Consider the following 22,760-nt stretch of genomic DNA (forward strand, 5'->3'; position numbering starts at 1 on the left):
AGGAGAATTGCTTGAACCCAGGAGGCAGAGGTTGCAGTGAGCCAAGATCATGCCACTGCTCTCCAGCCTGGGTGACAGAGTGAGACTCCATCTCAAAAAAAAAAGGTCATATGGAACTGAAAAGAGCCCATATAGCCAAGATAATCCGAAGGAAAAAGAACAAAGCTGGAGGTGTCACGCTGCCCACTTCCAAACGATACTACAAGGCTACAGTAACCAAAACAGCATGGTACTGGTACAAAAATAGACACATAGGCCAATGGAACAGAACAGAGAATTCAGAAATAAAACCACACATCTACAAACATCTGATCTTTGACAAACCTAACAAAAACAAGCAGTGGGGAAAGTATTCCCTGTTTAATAAATGGTGATGAGAGAACTGGCTAGCCATATGCAGAAAATTGAAACTGAACCCCTTCCTTATACCTTATACAAAAATTAACCAATATGAATTAAAGATTTAAATGTAAAACCCGAAACTGTAAAAACTCTAGAAGAAAATCTAGGCAACACCATTCAGGACATAGGCAAAGGCAAAGATTTCATGATGAAAACATGAAAAGCAATTGCAACAAAAGCAAAAATTGACAAATAGGATCTAATTAAACTAAAGAGCTTCTGCACAGCCAAAGAAACCAACATCAGAGTGAACAGGCAACCTACAGAATGCGAGAACATTTTTGCAATCTATCCATCTGACCAAGGGCTAATATCCAGAATCTACAAGGAACATAAACAAATTTACAAGAAAAGAACAACCCCATCAAAAAGTGGGCAAAGAACCTGTATGAACAAACACTTCTCAAAAGAAGACATACATGCGGCCAAAAAACATATGAAAAAAAAAAAACTCAACATCACTGATCATTAGAGAAATGCAAATCAAAAACACAATGAGATCCCATCTCACACCAGTGAGAATGGCTATTATTAAAACTCGAGAAAACAACAGATGCTGGCAAGGCTGTGGAGAAAAAGGAACACTTTTACACTGCTGATGGGAGTGTAAATTAGTTCAACCATTGTGGAATACTGTGTGGCAATTCCTCAAAGACCTAGAGGCAGACATACCATTTGACCTAGTAATCTCATTACTGGGTATATACCCAAGGGAATATAAATCATTCTATTATAAAGATACATGCACGTGTATGTTCATTACAGCACTATCCACAATAGCAAAGACATGGAATCGACCTAAATACCCATCAACAATTGACTGGATGAAAAATGTGGTACATATACACCATGGAATACTATGCAACCATAAAAAGGAACGAGATTATGTCCTTTGCAGGGACATAGATGGAGTTGGAAGCTGTTACCCTGAGCAAACTAACACAGGAACAGAAAACTAAACACCGCATGTTCTCACTTATAAGTAAGAGCTGAATGATGAGAGAATACAAGGGCACATCCAGGGAAACAACACACACTGGAGCCTGTGGGGGTGGGGGTGGGAGGAGGGAGAACATCAAGAAGAATAGGTAATAGATGTTAGGCTTAATACCTAGGTAATGGGATGATCTGTGCAGCAAACCACCCTGGCACGCATTTACCTATGTAAAAAACCTGCACCTCCTGCACATGTATCCCTGAACTTAAGATAAATGTTGGGAAAAAAAGGAACAAATGGTTGCTTGAAAACAATTTTAAAACACTTTAAAAGTAAATAAGCCAGGCGCAGTGGCTCACACCTGTAATCCCAGCACTTTGGGAGGCCGAGGTGGACGGATCCCCTGAAGTCAGGAGTTCGAGACCAACCTGACCAACATAGAGAAACCCCGTCTCTACTAAAAATACAAAATTAGCTGGGCGTGGTGCCACATTCCTGTAATCCCAGCTACTCAGGAGGCTGAGGCAGGAGAATCACTTGAACCCGGGAGGCGGCGATTGCAATGAGCCAAGATCACGCCATTGCACTCCAGCCTGGGCAAAAAGAGTGAAACTCCATCTCAAAAAAAAAGGAAATAAACGAGGCCAGGCCCGGTAGCTCACACCTGTAATTCCAGCATTTGGGAGGCCGAGGTGGGTGGATCGCTTGAGGCCAGGAGTTTGAGACCAGCCTGGCCAACATGATTAAACCCCATCTCTACTAAAAATACAAAAAATTATAATTATCTGGATGTGGTGGTGTGCACCTGTAGTCTCAGCTACTCAGGAGGCTGAGGCAGGAGAATCTCCTGGACCCGGGAGGAAGAGGTTACAGTGAGCCGAGATCATGCCACTGCACTCCAGCCTGGGCAACAGAGTGAAACACTGTCTCAAAAAAATAAATATAGGCCAGGCGCAGTGGCTCATTCCTGTAATCCCAGCACTTTGGGAGGCTGAGGTGGGCAGATCACAAGGTCAGGAGATCAAGACCATCCTGGCTAACATGGTGAAACTCCGTCTCTACTAAAAATACAAAAAATTAGCCAGGCATGGTAGCAGGCACCTGTAGTCCCAGCTACTCAGGAGGCTGAGGCAGGAGAATGGCGTGAACCCGGGAGGCGGAGCTTGCAGTGAGCCGAGATCGCACCACTGCACTCCAGCCTGGGCGACAGAGTGAGACTCTGTCACAAAAAATAAATAAATAAATAAAAATAAATAAATAAACAAATAAATAAAATGTGGAAATGCAAGCCCCACCCTTCTACAATTTAACAAGATTATGCATATTAAATTTTGAGACACACTGATTATAAAATCCTGGTGACCTCAGGTGATCTGCCCACCTCAGCCTCCCAAAGTGCTGGTATTACATGTGTGAGCCACCACACCCAGTCTAAGCAGGTATTGTTATACGTGTTTAACAGATGAGAAAGCCAAGAACTCAAAATATGTTGAGGGCTGTTTTCACTACACTAACTTCCAAAGCAGCTAAGTAACTGCCATTTCCCTAGTTAAGAATAGAAGAAAGTTGAGGGCTAAAATTAATACAGTTTCCAGTGTTTTCTACTGTGAGCCTATAAGAAGAGCCTGAAAGCATTTTAAAGGATAAACCATTAATTCCAGTCTCTTAATTCCATATATGGAGAAATGGGCCCAGAGAGAATACATGGCTTGTCTCAAATCACAAGATTTTAGCCGAAATTAGAACTCCTACTCCATATTCCTAGTTCGTTGTTTTTTACCAAAATGCATTTCCCAAATGTGATTCATGGATTCCACAGGATATTAACAGACATTCCTCTGAGAAAGGCTAGATAAGCTAAGCCACCTCTGTGTTAAGCCAAATTAGGTAATGTTCTCTACTGCAGAACCTCCCGGCTTTCACTAGGCTAATGTGTCTTCTGAATCTTTGAGAGCTCTACATACTACATGGTATTTTCTCAGTTTATCAGATCATGAAACCTGTTCAATCAAGCATTTGAAGTAGTCCTAGTCTTTGAGCAGACTCTGAGGAAGACTGTGTTAGCCTCGGCTCTCCTCAAGGTTATTCTGCTTGAATGATTGGGAGCAGTTTGTTATGTTCCTAGAGGTAGAGCACCCACCAAAAAAACTAAAGAGGAAGGGCGAGGTGTGATGTAATCCCAGCATTTTGGAAGGTCGAGGCAAGCAGATCACTTGAGGCCAGGAGTTCGAGGCCAGGAGTTCAAGGCCAGCCTGAGCAACATAGCGAGACCCTATCTCAAAGCAAAATGAAACCAGAAAAAAATTAGCTGGGGATTGTGGCACATGCCTGTAGTCCCAGCCACCCAGGAGGCTAAGGTGGGAGGATCCCTTGAGCCCAAGAGGTTGAGGTTGCAACGAACTATGATCACACCACTGCAATCCAGCGTTAGCACCATGAAGAATCTAAAAGAGCGAGTTTGTGATCATGAAAATATTGCCTTATTACTTTACCCTGTCCCTTAATAACCATACCTCAGGCTCATTCCTACCAGGAGAAGAGGTTTTTTTTTTTCTTGGTTTTTTTTTTTAGGTGGAGTCTTGCTGTGTCGCCAGGCTGGAGTGCAGTCGCATGATCTTGGCTCACTGCAACCTCCGCTTCCTGGGTTCAAGCGATTCTCCTGCCTCAGCATCCCGAGTAGCTGAGACTATAAGCACAAGCCACTACGCCCAGCTAATTTTTTTTCTTTTTTGTATTTTTAGTAGAGACAGGGTTTCACCATGTTGGCCAGGATGGTCTTGATCTCTTGACCTCATGATCCACCCACCTCGGCTTCCCAAAGTGCTGGGATTACAGGCGTGAGCCACTGTGCCCAGCCAGAATAGTCATTTTGATGCTCTTGTTGCTGGATTGCTACTTTGTAGTGAACATTCTCTTGTGTCAGGCACTGGCTGAATACAACATGAGTTATCTCATTTAATACTTAAAACAATCCTATGAGGTAAGGACTCTTTTTATCCCCACCTCAGAGTTTAAAATCTGAGACTCAGGTTAAGTAATGTGTCCAAAGTCATACAGTAAGTTGGAGCCATATGTTGTGGCCCACACCAGTAGTCCCAGCTACATGGGAGGCTGAGGCAGGAGGATCGCTTGAGGCCATGGGTTCCAGCTTCAGTGACCTATGATGGTGACACTGTTCTCCAGCCTGAGTGATAGAGCAAGACCTTATTTCTAATCAACTAATTAATGTCATACAGCAAGTAATGGAACTAGGTTTTTAATCTGAAGCTGACCAATGCCAAATTGTGATATGATTGTGAGGTGATGTTACCACTGTAAATTATTTTCTTTTCCCTTTTAGCAAAGAGCTTATTCCATTTATCAGAGAGAGAGAGATTTATTTTTATTTTAAAGGATTGGGTCACATGATTGTAGGGGCTAACAAGTCTGAAATCTGTAGGCAAGCTGGAAAATCCAGCAGGAATCAATGTTGCTGTCTCGAGTTCTAAGGCAGTTTGGTGACAGAATTCCTTGCTCTTTTCATTCGGCACCTCAGTCTTCCCTTAAGGCCTTCAAATGATCGAATGAGGCCTACCCACATTGTGGTGGGTAATCTTCTTTACTTAAATTCTACTGATTTCAGTATTAATCATATCTGAATATACCTTCACAGCAATATCTAGACTGGTGTTTGACAAAACAACTGGGTACTGTAGCCTAGCCAAGTGGACACATAAAATTAACCATCACACTATTGATAAATAAAAAATTATAGGAGGTCATTGTTTTGGACTAAGCTCTTGAACTAGGCTCCAACAAACCAGAATAAAAATCAAAATGGAGCCACCCATACTAAAGTTCCAAGTCACCAAACCTAAACTAAGTTGTTATTTGACCTGAGAAATCAGGAGAGAGAGAGAGCTAATTTCCCAAACAGGCCACTATAAATCTTCAATCAGCATGATAAGGAAGTTCTCTCTGCTTTAATTCTAACACACACACACAAACACACACACACACACACACACACACACACACACACACACACAGCCTGAAGTAACCTGATATTAACTAACCAGTTATTTTCTGTTGTTCTGTCTAGAAGTAACTAATACACCCTTGTTCTTTGCTTCTGCTTTCTTCAGGCCTTCTCTGCCTATAAAGCCAAATTCTTCTGGTCAGCTCATCAGAACATTTATTTCACAAAATGAAGAATTGCCTGATTCTAGAATCACAAATAAAGCCAACTGAGATCTTTACATTTGTTTTAATTTTGTTTTTTGACACAATATAAAATACAAAGCCATAGAAATGTAGGTATGTTAGTTCCCATAGTCCAATTTCCTTTTTTTCTTAGTTTTTTTCTTTTGAAACAGAGTCTCACTCTGTCGCCCAGGCTGGAGTGCAGTGGCAAGATCTTGGCTCACTGCAACCTCCACCTCCCGAGTTCAAGCGATTCTCCTGCCTCAACCTCCCAAGTAGCTAAGATTACAGGCACGCACCACCATGCCCAGCTAACTTTTGCATTTTTAGTAGAGACAGGGTTTCATCATGTTGGCCAGGCTGGTCTTGAATTCCTGACCTCAGGCTACCCACCCGCCTCCAAAAGTGCTGGGATTATAGGCGTGAGCCACCACGCCCACCCTCCTTATTTTTTCTAATGAGGAAACAGACGAAAAAGAAGTACCCAGGTTATACATGGGTCCAAAGGAGTACGTGCACATCCAAATTCCCAGAACCTTCCTTAAATTGCTTACGACCTGATAATAAAATTAAGTGGAAAAATTAAATCCTTCCAAAACACCATGTATTCCTATTTTGAAGAATTGATTAGAAAAAATTCAGCAAGCGGTCAGATCATTTTACTACTTCTCTCCGGACTAATGCTCCCCAACACCTGGATGTCGGGACTACCTTCAGAGTAGACGGGGAGTCTGGAAATAGCTGACACAGCTCTCCCATAAAGCTGACTTTTCTCTCAGGTCCTCTCCTGCCAGCCTCTCCAGTTTCACCTTTCACTTCTCAGCTTTCTTTGGCTCCAGCTACCTTGTTTCTTTCCATTCCTCCTCTTTTGCCTCTGGGCTTACAGACAAGCTCTTTCCTTCCGTGTCTGAAACATTCTGGCACTACAATCCCCAGCCTCTACCCACCTTTTGCCTAGCTATTGGTGATTCATTCTTCAAGTCTCTACTCTTAGGTCTCTTCCTCAGGAAGTGCTTCCCATGTCCACTCAACGAGGCTGGAGGTCCTTCACAGGTGCCCCTATGGCATGCTGCACCCCTGCTATTTCTATCTGCTAATTTATTTACATTCCCAACTAGTGTCTAAAGAGCAGAGACATTGGCCTGTTCCATGGTATTGCCAGCATTAGAGTCTGTCCCATAATAAACATTCAAATATTTAAGAGGGGCAGGAGAGGAAGGAAGAAAAGAAAGAATAAAGGAGAAAGGGATTTCCACAGGCTCTTTTTTGCACTGTGTGGCTTAGATCTGACCATTGGAAGATAATCTGTGATGGCATTTGCCTAGAGATTTGTAGAGTGTAGAGTAACTGGTCTTTTCAGATGCTGGGGAATCTCTACCTAATGACCTGGCAACCTTAGAATTTGCTTCAACAACTTGAAGAATGTTGACAACACCGAGGTGTTATAGGTATAAGGTAACAGTCGGTAGCAGCAGGAATGGAGACGGACCAAAAAAAGGAGTCTTTGTGGGTCAGTTAGACTGCATGTGTTTGGGAGGTGAAGAAGCATCCCAGATTGGGAAGATGGGAGAATCTGGTTTCTGGTGCAAGACAATATCATCAACTCGATTCCATATTGAATTTGAGGTGTTATGAAAACACCCAAAATTACAGCTGAAAATATAAAGCAAAGCCAAGAAAACTGTAGCCCTTCACAAATTTGTCACCTTTCTGTCAGTTACTGTTATCAAAAAAGTGTCAAGACTGGCCATAGGCAGAGCAGAAATACCCCATTAAATAAACTTGCCCACATGAGGTATTTTAAGGGTTATCAAAAAGATTGATACAGGCGGTGGCTCATGCCTGTAATCCCGGAACTTTGGGAAGCTAAGGCAGGCGGATCACTCGAGGTCAGGAGTTCGAGACCAGTCTGGCCAACATGGCGAAACCTCATCTCTACTAAAAAGTACAAAAATTAGCTGGGCATGGTGGCTGTAATCCCAGCTACTCAGGAGGCTGAGGCAGGAGAATTGCTTGAACCCGAGGGGCAGAGGTTGCAGTGAGCCAAGATGGTGCCACTACACTTCAGCCTGGGTGACAAGGGCAAGACTCTGTTAGCTGGGCGTGGTGGTGGGCACCTGTAGTCCCAGCTACTGGGGAGGCTGAGGCAGGAGAATGGCATGAACCTGGGAGGCGGAGCTTGCAGTGAGTCGATAGCGCCACGGCCCTCCAGCCTGGGCAACAGAGCAAGACTCCGTCTCAAAAAGAAAAGAAAAAAAGGATTTTTTTTTTTCCCTTTACCGCCCATTATCATGTCAAGGTGGTGTTTGTTATATATCATCAAATATATGTTGTATGCACATATATCTCTAGAAGGAAAAATAAATGGTAGCAGTGGTTACCTCTGAAAATGGGGAGCTTGCAAGCTTGGAGGTCAGAGGTGGGAGGGAGACGTAATTTCTACCATTTACCCTTTGGTACACACTGAAATCTTTATCATGTACCTAGATTTTTTTAATCTACAAAAGGAAAATTTCCTTTTAGTTTTAAAAGTTAAAATTTGTCAACAGAGGGTTAATTAAATATAGTATATCCATTAAGTGGAATAATGTACCGTCATTACAATGAAAGTGATAGCTCTAGATGTACTGATACAAAAGCTGTCCGTGATAATTCATTTGTTAAGTAAAAAACAAAATTCAAATTGTAAATGGTAAAAGGCACCCATTTAAAATATTTATTAGTATATGCATAGGGGAAATTGTATTTAAATATTTATTTATTAGTATAGGCATATGGGAAAATGCCAAAATACACACTAAACTGTTAGCATTGATTACCTCTGCAAGGTGGAATTAGAGGAGACTTTTGCTTTCTAAGATTTACATTTTGACATTGTTTGAACTTTTATAAGGAATATATTACTCTATAACCAGAAAAAAGATAACCTAAAACAATTCTATGATATTGCAAATAGTTCAGAAACAGAGAGAAGGTCCTTATCTTCAGCAGCTGGGGCAAATGTAAAACCCCCTAGATGAAAACCAGATATGCACTTGGAGTTTGTGCATTAGGGCAAGGAGAGGTGGTATAATATGGTCTTGGCTCACAACAGCACCTCAGTAATGTTTAATAATCAAGACTGGGACTATAGAATAGATACCACTTTTTCCCCAGTGCATGACGATTTAGGTATTTATCACCAGGATCTTAAAAAAAATAGGGTTTCTGTCCTTATGATCATTGCAATCTAAAGTGATTTAACATGCCTGCTTTCCCCTCTTTACTGCTTCTCCACAATCCATTTTTTTTCCTTTCCGTTCACCCTCCTCGTCTTCCCAGCCCTTTTTAAAATTGCCACAAGAGGGCAGCAGCCTCATGCATAAGAAGGTCACTCAACAATAGGTAACAACAAAAAGCAAAAGGATGCCATTAAAAATAGGTGATCAAACTTTAGAGATTTCAGCATCTTGCTCTGAATATGTGTGCAGCCACGTTTAATATACCGTTAGAAACTATAAACAATGGGCCGGGCGCAGTGGCTCACACCTGTAATCCCAGCACTTTGGGAGGCCGAGGCAGGCGGATCACGAGGTCAGGAGATCGAGACCATCCCGGCTAACACAGTGAAACCCCGTCTCTACTAAAAGTACAAAAAAAAATACCTGGGCGTGGTGATGGGCGCCTGTAATCCCAGCTACTTAGGAGGCTGAGGCAGGAGAATGGTGTGAACCCGGGAGGCGGAGCTTGTAGAGAGCTGAGATCGCACCACTGCACTCCAGCCTGGGTGACAGAGCGAGATTCCGTCTCAAAAAAAAAAAAAAAAAAAAAAATTGAAAAAAAAAGAAACTATAAACAATGGATGGACAAGAAAGTCATGCTGCTGTGCGGAGCTAATGTGTTTCCCTCTCTTCCAGATGCTGGCCAAGAAGAACTGAAATAGAAAACAGCCTAGAACCTAACACTATTCTACTGTAAAATTTTTGCACCAGGATGGAAGGAGACTCTTACCACAATGCAACCACCGTCAATGGCACCCCAGTAAATCACCAGCCTTTGGAACGCCACAGGTTGTGGGAAGTCATCACCATTGCAGCCGTGACTGCTGTGGTAAGCCTGATCACCATTGTGGGCAATGTCTTGGTCATGATCTCCTTCAAAGTCAACAGCCAGCTCAAGACAGTTAACAACTATTACCTGCTCAGCTTAGCCTGTGCAGATCTCATCATTGGGGTCTTCTCCATGAACCTCTACACCACCTACATCCTCATGGGACGCTGGGCTCTTGGGAGTCTGGCTTGTGACCTTTGGCTTGCACTGGACTACGTGGCCAGCAACGCTTCTGTCATGAACCTTCTGGTGATCAGTTTTGACCGTTACTTTTCCATCACAAGACCCTTGACATATCGGGCCAAGCGTACTCCGAAAAGGGCTGGCATCATGATTGGCTTGGCCTGGCTGATCTCCTTCATCCTCTGGGCCCCAGCAATCCTCTGCTGGCAGTACTTGGTTGGGAAGCGGACAGTTCCACTGGATGAGTGCCAGATCCAGTTTCTCTCTGAGCCCACCATCACTTTTGGCACTGCCATTGCTGCCTTCTACATCCCTGTTTCTGTCATGACCATCCTCTACTGTCGAATCTACCGGGAAACAGAGAAGCGAACCAAGGACCTGGCTGACCTCCAGGGTTCTGACTCTGTGACTGAAGCTGAGAAGAGAAAGCCAGCTCATAGGGCTCTGTTCAGATCCTGCTTGCACTGTCCTCGACCCACCCTGGCCCAGCGGGAAAGGAACCAGGCCTCCTGGTCATCCTCCCGCAGGAGCACCTCCACCACTGGGAAGCCATCCCAAGCCACTGGCCCAAGCGCCAATTGGGCAAAAGCTGAGCAGCTCACCACCTGTAGCAGCTACCCTTCCTCAGAGGATGAGGACAAGCCCGCCACTGACCCTGTCCTCCAAGTGGTCTACAAGAGTCAGGGTAAGGAAAGCCCAGGGCAAGAATGCAGTGCTGAAGAGACTGAGGAAACTTTTGTGAAAGCTGAAACTGAAAAAAGTGACTATGACACCCCAGACTACCTTCTGTCTCCAGCAGCTGCTCATAGACCCAAGAGTCAGAAATGTGTGGCCTATAAGTTCCAATTGGTGGTAAAAGCTGACGGGACTCAGGAGACCAACAACGGCCGTCACAAGGTGAAAATCATGCCCTGCTCCTTCCCAGTGGCCAAGGAACCTTCAACGAAAGGCCTCAATCCCAACCCCAGCCATCAAATGACCAAACGAAAGAGAATGGTCCTAGTCAAAGAGAGGAAAGCAGCCCAGACGCTGAGTGCCATTCTTCTGGCCTTCATCATCACATGGACCCCGTATAACATCATGGTCCTGGTTTCTACCTTCTGTGACAAGTGTGTCCCAGTCACCCTGTGGCACTTGGGCTATTGGTTGTGCTATGTCAATAGCACTGTCAACCCCATCTGCTATGCCCTCTGCAACAGAACCTTCAGGAAGACTTTTAAGATGCTGCTTCTCTGCCGATGGAAAAAGAAAAAAGTGGAAGAGAAGTTGTACTGGCAGGGGAACAGCAAGCTACCCTGAAAAGTTAACAACTCCTCTCGAAAGAACAATGACCACAGTCAACATCCTCTGAGGATGAGCAAGCTGATTCTGGTTTGTATATTTTCAAAAAGAAGACATCTCATTTTGAGTCCTTGAAGATTTTTGTAAAGGCTCAAGGTTGGTTGCCAAATGGAAGGGGTCACAGCTGCAGCAATTGCTGACATATTAAGTGACTCTTGCCTATGACCAAGGCCATTTGATGCCAGTGGAGTTTGCCAATGAAGTAAAGAGATAGGCTCATGGCCCTTCACAGGAGGAAGCACACTGGGTAACAAGGAACAGTGACTCAGGGAACTTATGTCCCTTCTGTAGGAAACAGCAGAGACCAGGTGGAAACCTTTTCCTGTGGAAACCTGCCATAGAATTTTGTGCAATATGTATGTGTCTATGAAGCTGTCTTGTGCCAGTGAGAACCAGGAGAATGTACAACAGTGTCACTTGTTAACAAGACTGATATTCAACCGGCTTCTAAGAATATGTATCTTCATGAACTGATCACTGTCTATTATGCAGCTATTATGTGGTATACACTGTACTGTGGTTCGTTTTCCTGTCCCTACATCTGAGTGAAGGTCTTGCTCTTCCCTTTCATATCCAATGTCAATTCCTTGTACTCACTGAACCCATGCTAATCTCCAGGGAACCATCCTTCCTCTCAGAATCCAGAGTCTGGAAGGACTGAAACCTGGTCATACCCAGTCCTTTCAAGGGGCCTCTATTCTACTAATAAAGATGGACCAAGTCTCCACAGTCAGTTATTTTAGTTTTTGCCAGTAGAAATTTTTTCTTTTATCTAAACAAATATTGTACATTCTATTTTGTGCCCATTTGAACCCATTTAATTATGCTCTGTTCTTAGGAAGACTAATTGTGTAAGAGCCCTTCACTGGCTGAAGATTTTCTCCAGGCTATTGAATTAAGGTTCTTATATTGTTTTCAGGGATCTTGCTTTCTAATCTCTTCACAGGGCAAACCTGAGCAAAATGTGGTAAACAAATTTGCTTTTGAACTTCTTCCAGAGCCCTTTTGCAGCCTCCAATTTCCCTTGTTCAGATCCCCAGTTCACACCAAGATGCAAGCAGGTCAGCTGTGCTGCCTCCAAGCAGGAGGTTGCGGGGTGGGGTGGAAAGATTTTCTTTTTTTATAGGTCCTTCAAATCAGGGCCTAAAAATGACTTCTTCATTCCTCTCCAAATTCAGTCAAAAATGAGAAGGCCAGAAAAGCACACTTGAGGGTGCGATGAAGCTGAAAATGATCTGAAAGCTTCATTTTTAAAAACAAAGTGTAGGTCATAGTAATGCATAAAAATAAAACAGTTAACATGCATGACAGCATGAAGATTATTAAAAACCACATTTAATTGAAATCTCTAAGTGCATATAAACAAACAGAATCAAAGGACCTTTGTGGACAAAAGGCCACAAAGAAGCAGTAGTGTGGTACACAACAAGGATTTTAAAGATGAAACACTCCTGTCAGACATTATTTAACTTGTTGGTTACATCTGCAGCTGGATTTAAAAATCTCCAGACTTCATGCGTCTTAGTGTAGGCCAGGTCCTTTTCAGTCTCATTTGCTAAGAGGATGGAAAAATACCTGGTTTAGTTGTCCTGGGAATTAGATATGTACCTGAGTATGGGAGACCTTCAGCCTACCACTGAAGAGCATCATCAGCCTCTCACAGGATGTCCCACAGAGGCTTCAGGGCAGTAGAATCTCAGGCAGGATGGGACTGGTCCCTTATAAAGACTTCACGTTGACATGAAACATCTTGTAAGCAGTGCATCTGCTGAGCCTTTGTAAAGGGCAGGTTGACACCTGCAAAGAATTTGGTGGGAACAGTAATTGGCTCAGTTCTCCAGCACAGAGGCTCTCGGGCCTGTATGATGCCAACTGGGTGTGACTTCATGAGCAAACCTGCTCTACCAGCTCCAGATAAACAGTTGAGTCTTCGTTTAAGGCTTTGATTCCTGATAAAGATGAAAACCTCTTCATGAGAATAGGCTTTTAAGCCCATGTTGGGCATTCACCATTCGCAGTTGAGAGTGAAACCAGCTAATTTAAACAAAAGAACACAAATCGGGAAAGGATGCCATGGAGGGCGCTCTTTGCACACTCCGCACTTGCTTAGGACTTGGACTTTTTTGTTCATCTTTTGTGAAATTGATTAAGAAGTGTATTGCTGGGTGTGGTGGCTGACACCTGTAATCCCAGCACTTTGGGAGGCTGAGGCAAGAGGACTGCTTGAGCCTAGGGGCTCAAGACCAGCCTGGCAACATAGGGAGACCCCGTCTCTACAAAAAAAATTTTAAATACCTGGGCATTAGCAGGGCATGGTAGTCTGTGCCTGTAGACCCGGCTACTTCAGAGGTTGAAGCAAGAGGATCGCATGAGCCCAGGAGTTAGAGGTTGCAGTGAGCTATGATCACACCACTGCACTCCAGCCTGGGTGACAGAGCAAGACCCTGCCTCAAAAAAAAAAAAAAAGAGAGAGAGAGAGATCGATGCTTCTTTCTTTATCATTGGCTTTGGAAAGCAGCCAGTTTTGCAGACTACCTATGCTTCTTGACATAGACAAAAAATATCCCAAACTACGAGGGACAACTAGACTTCTATAGAATAGGGGCTTTAGTGGGGTCCTCAGAATGAATAGACCTAATTGTAAACTACAGGGACCTGATGGGTGGGTGGGAGGCGCATGGTCTGACTTGAGATCTTAGGCCTTCAATGCCCCCAGTCTTCCAGGCTTTGTCTATAGTAAACCATGTACGACTTTGGCTAGTTACCTACTGGATGCTGTTACTTTGCTGTCATTGTAATTTGTTTCCCCTTGGCTCTGAATTTGACGGCTTGTCAGGGAATCTGTTTTCCATTCAATTTTTGGTTAACCAAAGCATTTTGTCAAATTCTCAGCTTTTGCTTTGCTCCTTTGTGAATGTCCTTTGAAGACGATACTGATGCCAGCTCTTTGTAATTGTGAAATCTGTACCCAAACCTCTGGACTAGAATCTCCAGTTGTCTACTGTAAATATTGGAATTACAGCAAAGGATATGGGGACTGGGCTGCTTTTCTGTATTGTACAAGCACTATTCTAGATATTAAAGAAATTTAACCGCACAGTGGTCCAATGCAGAGCATTTAAATAAGAAAATTGTTTCAGAGTAGCTTATTAGATCCATCTATATTGGGGCTCCCACACACCTTTGCATGGCCTGGCCTTTCAAGAAACTTGGAATTGATACACAGTATGGATACACCTCCTTCTTGCTACCTTTTGTGATTCCTCCTTCCCTCTAAGTTACCAATGACCAAACTAAGATTAAATAATGATGACAAGAGATCTGTAAGTAAAATGCTTTCCCTTCCCTCTGGGGCAAGGGAGGTGGGGCAGACCTGAAACCACAGTCCTTTACCGAGTGGAGACTGCACGAAAAGGGGCAGCAGCATTTCCTCGTCAACTATTTAAAGAGTCAGTGCCCCACTCCATTCCCATTGTAAGTGATACTAATTTCCATCTTCCCCACATCATTTTACTGGTAAAGTTCAAGATTATGTAAACTCTTGCCCAATAAGGACCCCAGATCGATAGTGAGCGGAAGAAGGGAAATAAGTTTGTCAAAGAAGAAGCTGGAAGCAATTAAAAACAAAACAAAACTTTTTTGAAATCATTTAAAATTTACAGAAAAGTTGCAAGAGTAATAAGAACTCCTAATGTCCTTCACCCACATTCCGCACTTAACGTTTTGCCACATCTGTGCCTGCTCTGTGTGTGTGTGTGTGCGCACACTTTTTCTCAACCATTTGAGAGTAAGTTGCAGACATCTTGCCAATTTACCGCTAAATACTCCTTGAGTGTGTATTGCTTTTTTCATTCTTTTTTTTTTTTTTTTCAAGATAGGGTCTCACTCTGTCACCTAGGCTGGAATGGCAGCTTCGACCTCCCAGACTCAAGTGATCCCACCTCAGCCTCCCAAGTAGCTGGGATTACAGATGCACGCCACCACGCCTGGTTAATTTTTTCTACTTTTTGTAGAGACAGGGTTTCACCATGGTGCTCAAGCTAGTCTTGAACTCCTGGGCTCAGGCAATCCACCCGATTCGGCCTCGCAAAGTGCTGGGATTGCAGGCATGAACCACCGCATCTGACCTTAGAGTGTGTATTTCTTAAGAAGGAAGAGATTATTTTACATAACTTCAATACAAATATAAAAATCAGGAAATTTGACATTGTTCCAATGTTATTATGTAATCTACAATCCACACACAAATTTTACTAGTTTTTCTATTTGGAAAACTAATATATGTTCATTATAAAAATTTATTTTCCAGTTCAATATCTAATCCAGGATCACGCATTGCATTTAGTTGTCATGTCATGGTTAGACTTATTTAATCTGTCTACAGCTTTTCTGTCTTTCATGATATAGTCATCTTTTAAGAGCACCTGCAATCCAATTTTTTTTTTTTTTTTTTTTTTTTTGAGACGGAGTCTCACTCTGTTGCCCAGGCTGGAGTGCAGTGGCGCAATCTCGGCTTGCTGCAAGCTCCGCCTCCCGGGTTCACGCCATTCTCCTGCCTCAGCCTCCCCAGTAGCTGGGACTACAGGCACCTGCCACCATGCCCGGCTAATTTTTTGTATTTTTAGTAGAGACGGGGTTTCACCATGTTAGCCAGGATGGTCTCTATCTCCTGACCTTGTGATCCGCCCACCTCGGCTTCCCAAAGTGCTGGGATTACAGGAGTGAGCCACCGCGCCAGGCCCCTACAGTCCAACTTTTAAAAATAATTTCAGCTGGGCGCGGGGGATCACGCCTGTAATCCCAACACTTTGGGAGACCGAGGAGGCTGAATCACGATGTCAGGAGTTTGAGACCAGCCTGACCAACATGGTGAAACCCTGTCTCTACTAAAAATACAAAAATTAGCCAGGCGTGGTGGTGTGTGCCTGTAATCCCAGCTACCTGGGAGGCTGAGGCAGGAGAATTGCTTGAACCTGGGAGGCAGAGGTTGCAGTGAGCTGAGATAGTGCCACTGCACTCCAGCCTGGGAAACAGAGCAAGACTTCATCTCAAAAAATAAATAAATAAAAATAATTTCATCAGTTTGAGGCTGATATTTCCTCATTAGATTCAATTTAATTGTTTTTGGTGGCCAAGAATATCACAATGCATTAGTATGTTCTCAGTGCATCACACTGGGAGGCATATGATGTTCTATCTCATTACTGGTGATGTTAATATTGATCGATTTTTTTTTTTTTTTTTTTTTTTGAGACGGAGTCTTGCTTTGTCGCCCAGGCTGGAGTGCAGTGGCGCGATCTCGGCTCACTGCAAGCTCTGCCTCCCGGGTTCATGCCATTCTCCTGCCTCAGCCTCCCGAGTAGCTGAGACTACAGGCGCCTGCCACCACGCCCGGCTAATTTTTTTGTATTTTTAGTAGAGACGAGGTTTCACCGGATTAGCCAGGATGGTCTCGATCTCCTGACCTCGTGATCCGCCTGCCTCGGCCTCCCGAAGTGCTGGGATTACAGGCGTGAGCCACTGCGCTCGGCCTTGATCGATGTTTTAAGTACACTAACCTTTTAAGTGAAGTTCCAAGATTTGTTTATAATTTTTTTATCTTCAGATTGAAGGGATATACTCAAATTACTATGCTCAATAATTGCTTTTGTTAATTTTTTCATTCAGTGTGGTTATATTGTTCATTTGAAATCAGTTGGGTTTGCTCTTATTTATATTGAATTTTAGAGTTTTCTCCCATAACTATTTATTTAATTTCATTTTCTTGAATAAGTAAAATATTAATATGGTTGAACATCACAACAATATGAGAAGATACACTCAGAGAAGTGTCACTCTATCCTTTATCCCTTCCATCCCATTCCCATCTGCATTAGTCTGTTCTTACACTGCTATGAAGAAATACCCAAGACTGGGTAATTTATAAAGAAAAGAGGTTTCATTGACTCACACAGTTCTGCATGGCTGGGGAGGCCTCAGGAAACTTACAATCATGGCGGAAGTCACCTCTTCACAGGGCAGCAGGAAAGAAAATGAGTGCCAGCAGGGAAAATGCCACATGCTTATAAAACCATCAGCTCTTGTGAGAACTTACTCACTATCACGAGAACAGCATGGGGAAAACCGCCCCCAGGATTCAATTACCTCCCACTGGGTCCGTCCCACAAGACATGGGGATTATGGGATTACAATTCAAGATGAGATTTGGATGGGGACACAAAGCCAAATCACCCTCTCCTGTAGATAACAAATTTTCTTCAGTCTCTGGTTTATCCCTTCTTTGTTTCTTTTTTTTTCTAATCGAACTCTTTTAGCTATTTTTGTATCCATATTTTAAAACATCCATGTAGTTTTATTTTAATGTTTTTAGTTTAAGAAAATATCTACTGACTTTCTACCAAGAAAAATAAAGGTTTGATTCTTACATAGTGATGACTACTTCCCAAATAGCCACTCCACTGGCCCTCAGTTTACAAAGCTATGCATAATGGGTACCTCTATGAAGTGATCACTTGGATACAGGATGCTAGAGCTCTCCATCGAGCTAAGGATGTGGGTCCTAGAAAAGAAGACACAGTCTAAGTCTTGGAGCATCTACTGATACTGAGAGCTATGAATACACCAAGTAGAACAAGTTGAACAACTCTGGAGACACTAAGTAATAACAGGCAAAAGACTGACACTGTTAAATATTCACATTAAACTCAAAAAGGGCACAGCCAGTATTATTCTGCAATAAATTTCACTGTCCCCCATCTCCCCTGATGAATTAATGTGCATGAGGTGGGATGGACGGGAGTTAAAACCTTAAATTTATCTGTGATCTGTGATTAGGCAAAGAAAGCCAAGGTCTAACTCTGCTCACTGGGCTTGACCATCACCCTGTGTTAGTGTGCTTCATGTCAATGCATCTGTCCAAAAAGTCCTAATTTTTAATTTTATATGACTCTTGAACAAACCTCACCCCACCCACCAGATGCCTCCAATGATGCCTTCATGCTCCTGCTAAGAGTAGTTCTCCAGAGGGTGTTACTTTCCCAGTCCCTGGCAATGATTTTCTGACAAGGGTTGTCTTGCATGAATGGATCTTTAGTGGTGTTCTAGTAAAGGAATGGGCACCCTTACCTTCAACAAAGAATGGCTCATACTCAACTCACTTACCCCAATATTACTAGCTAGAGAGTTGCTGCTTATTTTTAATTTTAATTTTATTTTGAGACAGGGTCTCACTCTGTCACCCAGGCTGGAGTGCAATGGCATGGTAGCCTCCATCTCCCAGGCTCAAGTGATACTTCCGCCTCAGCCTCCCAAGTAACTAGGACTACAGGTGCATGCCACCATATCAAGCTAATTTTTTTTTTTTTATTTTTAGTAGAGCTGTGGTCTCTCTATGTTGCCCAGGATGGTCTCGAACTCCTGAGCTCAAGTGATCCTCCTGCCTCAGCCTCCTGAAGTGCTGGGATTACAGGTGTGAGGCACCATGTCCAGCCAGGTGCTTATTTTCAGTAGTTCCATGTGTATCCAAAGACAGGTTTATAGTCTAGCCACTTTCAATCAAAATCCATAAAGCTATTGATTATGATGTACTAACTACAGCTCAGTCCTCCTAGTATACCATACAGTGCACTGTAGTGGAAAACACCAGGCTGCAAAACAGTAAAGAAGAAAAAGTGATACAAATTTAAACTGGTATTTGGAGGACTACTCTTTCTCCCTAAGAAACTAGACTTCCATGAATAAAAAATCCTTTGTCAGGTCCTTTCATACCCAAAAGATAGGACTTATCAATAAGAGTCAGAAACAAAATGAAGTATTTAACTCAGAAAACTAGACTAGGTTATCTTTTATATTCACTATATGTAATAATATAGTCATTAATATATTAATACATATTTTCTGGCCAGGCACAGAGGCTCATGCCTGTAATTCCAGCACTTTGGGAGGCTGAGGCAGGAGGATCACTTGAGGCCAGGATTCTGAGATCAGCCTGGGCAAAATAGCAAGACCTTATCTCTACCAAAAAAAAGTTTTTAATTAGCTAGGCATGGTGACACCCGCCTGTAGTCCTAGCTGCTCAAGAGGCTGAGGCGGGAGGAACTTTTGAGCCCAGGAGTTCAAGGTTACAGTGACCTATGATGGCACCATCTCTCTCCAGCCTGGGCGACAGAGTGAGACCCTGTCTTTAAAAAAATAATAATAATACATATATTCTAAGAAAACAAATAAGCAAATAAAAAATTACCTGGGCTGGGTGCGGTGGCTCAAGCCTGTAATCCCAGCACTTTGGGAGGCCGAGGTGGGCAGATCACGAGGTCAGGAGTTCAAGACCAGACTAACCAACATGGTGAAACCCCGTCTCTCCTAAAAATACAAAAAAATTAGCTGGGTGTGATGGTGTGCTGTAATCCCAGCTACTCAGGAGGCTGAGGCAGGAAAATCATTTGAACCCAGGAGGTGGAGGTTGCAGTGAGTCAAGATTGCACCACTGTGCTCCAGCCTGGGCAACAGATAGAGATTCTGTATCAAAAAACAAAAAAATTACCTGTAATTTTATTTTATTTTACTTTTTATTATTATTTTTTTTTGAGATGGAGTCTTGCTCTGTTGCCCAGGCTCTGGAGTGCAGTGGCCAGATCTTGGCTCACTGCAAGCTCCGCCTCCTGGGTTCAACACGCCATTTTCCTGCCTCAGCCTCCCGAGTAGCTGAGATTACAGCACACCACCAAAGTCAGGTAATTTTTTTGTATTTTTAGTAGAGATGGGGTTTCACCCTGTTAGCCACAATGGTCTCGATCTCCTGACCTTTTAATCCGCCTGCCTTGGCCTCCCAAAGTGCTGGGATTACAGGCGTGAGCCACCGCACCCAGCCTACCTGTAATTTTAATACCCAGAAATAATCTCTGCCAAATATCTTACCATCTATCCTTCTAGTCTTTTTTCTATGTACAGACACTTTTTTTTTCTTTTTCTTTTTTCTGAGACTGAGTCTCGCTCTGTCGCCCAGGCTGGAGTGCAGTGGCACGATCTCGACTCACTGCAAGCTCTGCCTCCCAGGTTCACGCCATTCTCCTGCCTCAGCCTCCCGAGTAGCTGGGACTACAGGCGCCCGCCACCACGCCCGGCTAATTTTTTTTTTTTTTTTTTGTATTTTCAGTAGAGACGGGGTTTCCCTGTGTTCGCCAGGATGGTCTCGATCTCCTGACCTCGTGATCCTCCCTCCTCGGTCTCCCAAAGTGCTGTGATTACAGGCGTCAGCCACCGTGCCCGGCCTGTACAGACACTTTTTTAAACACACAGAGCTGTTAAATACTGTTTAGCAATCCTCATGCTCATATCTTGCAGAAATATCTGGTCATTCAAACTCTTCAAAAACAAAAAATCATAAGGCTTCAAGCAACATAGGGAGCTCTTTTTTCTTTTCTTTTCTTTTTTTTTTTTTTTTTTGAGACGGAGTTTCGCTCTTGTTGCCCAGGCTGGAGTGCAACGGCATGATCTCGGCTCACCACAACCTCCGCCTCCCGGGTTCAAGCAATTCTCCTGCCTCAGCCTCCCAAGTAGCTGGGATAACAGGTGCACACCACCACACCCAGCTAATTTTTGTATTTTTAGTAGAGATGGGGTCTCGCCATGTTGGCCAGGCTGGTCTTGAACTCCTGACCTTGGGTGATCCACCCGCCTCGGCCTCCCAAAGTGTTGGGATTACAGGCGTGAGTCACTGCACCTAGCCAGGTAGCTCTTATCCATAACTAAACGTAGATTAGAAAGAGATTATTTCTGTCCTTTTTTATGTCTGTCACGTGCACCCAGTACAGCTTAGTCTACAGGAACTATTTCCATTGGAATTCTTGAGAAAAAACAATTACTGTTTGGAGGAACTTTCTTTTTTTTTTTTTTGAGACACAGTCCCGCTCTGTCGTCCAGGCTGGAGTGCAGTGTCACAATTTCGGCTCACTGCAGTCTCTGCCTCCCAGGTTCAAGCAATTCTCATGCCTCAGCCTTCTGAGTAGCTGGGACCACAGGTGCACGCCACCACACCCAGCTAATTTTTGTATTTTTAGTAGAGATCGGGTTTGACTATGTTGGGCAGGCTGATCTCGAACTCCTGACCTCAAGTGATCCACCCGCCTCAGCCTCCCAAAGTGCTGGGATTACAGACATGAGCCACTGCACCTGGCCCATGGAGGAACTTAAAAAACAAAAACAAAAAACAACCAAAAAAAAAAGTATATTTAAATTTTAGAATAACTGTGTTAGTTTCCTAGGGCTCCAGTAACACAGTTCCACAAACTGGGTGGTTTAGAACAACAAAAATTTACCGTTTCATAGTTCTGGAGGCCAGAAGTCTGAAATCAAGGTGTCAGCAGGGCCATGATCCCTCTGAAGGAACTGAGGAAGGATCTGTTTCAGGCCTCTCTCCTAGCTTCTGGTAGTCTTGTGTTCCTCAGCTGTTAAATGTCCATCTTCTCCCTGTGTCTCCTCATATCATCTTCTCTTTTTGGTGTCGGTCTCTGTGTCTCAATTTCTCCCTTTGGGGATATCAGTCATATTGGATTAGGGTCCACCCTAATGACTTCATCTTACCTTTATTACCTCCTAAAGACCCTATTTCCAAATACAGTCACATTCTGAAATACTGGGAGTTAGGACTCCAACGTATCTGTTTGTTGGGGGGACAAAATTCAATCCGTAATAACAACCAAGCAAGAAAAACACTTTCCTTTTTTATAGTTGAACAAACTGTAGACCAATGATGGGTAGTACTGAATAGAAAGGATTGACCGGGCGCGTTGGCTCACGCCTGTAATCCCAGCACTTTGGGAGGCCGAGGCGGGCGGATCACGAGGTCAGGAGATGAGACCATCCTGGCCAACATGGTGAAACCCCGTCTCTACTAAAAGTACAAAAACTAGCCGGGCGCGGTGTAGGGCGCCTGTAGTCCCGGCTGCTGGGGAGGCTGAGGCAGGAGAATGGCGTGAACCCGGGAGGAGGAGCTTGCAGTGAGCCGAGATCGCGCCACTGCACTCTAGCCTGGGCGACAGAGCCAGACTCAGTCTCGAATGAATGAATGAATGAATGAATGAATTAATTAATTAAAAAAAAGGATTTCAGAAACACCACTGCAGAGATATGCAGTGGCCTTAACTACATTACAGAGACCTGGCAGGACAAGGCAGTCTCTAGCAGCATAGGACAATTACCTAGTGTATTTCAAATACATGTTTGCCTCTGCTCTCCTCGCATGAAAAAATACAGAAAACTAGAAGTATGGAGCCAAATTTTCAAGCTCCTTCTATGTGCACAAGGAGCACCTCTGGAGTCTTTAGTCCTGCACATCTTGAGCCTAGCTGAAGGTATTTTTGCGGAGAGCCCAACTCAAAAATTCTTCAAAAAATATTGTTTTCCCTAATTCCCACCATCACCTTTCTGGAGCCATAAGGGTTTAGATCTCAAAATAGGCCATAATAAAGACCTTAGGTTCCTTCCAGATACATAAAGGTAGGGGGAAGAAAGACCTTAGGTTATTTATTTTTATAACCTGGATGAATGAACCATTAACTTGATCCTGACAAATTTCTTAAAGGTGCTAATAAAAGTGCTAGAGTTTTTATCCCCACAATGAATATGT

At 43.5% G+C, this 22,760-nt stretch overlaps 1 protein-coding gene across 2 annotated transcripts in view; it reads left to right on the forward strand.

The window, feature by feature from the left end:
* CHRM5 (cholinergic receptor muscarinic 5) overlaps positions 1–14,231 on the forward strand; it is a 101,983-nt gene extending 87,752 nt beyond the window's left edge. For both annotated transcript variants that reach the window (XM_054450482.2, XM_054450483.2), the window contains one exon: positions 9,418–14,231. In XM_054450482.2, the coding sequence (XP_054306457.1) occupies positions 9,494–11,092 (1,599 nt within the window). In that variant the 5' untranslated portion in view covers positions 9,418–9,493 and the 3' untranslated portion in view covers positions 11,093–14,231. The remainder of the gene's footprint in view (positions 1–9,417) is intronic.
* Positions 14,232–22,760: the final 8,529 nt, after the last annotated feature.

Source organism: Pongo pygmaeus, chromosome 16 (genome assembly GCF_028885625.2).
Source record: "Pongo pygmaeus isolate AG05252 chromosome 16, NHGRI_mPonPyg2-v2.0_pri, whole genome shotgun sequence".
NCBI lineage: Eukaryota > Metazoa > Chordata > Mammalia > Primates > Hominidae > Pongo > Pongo pygmaeus.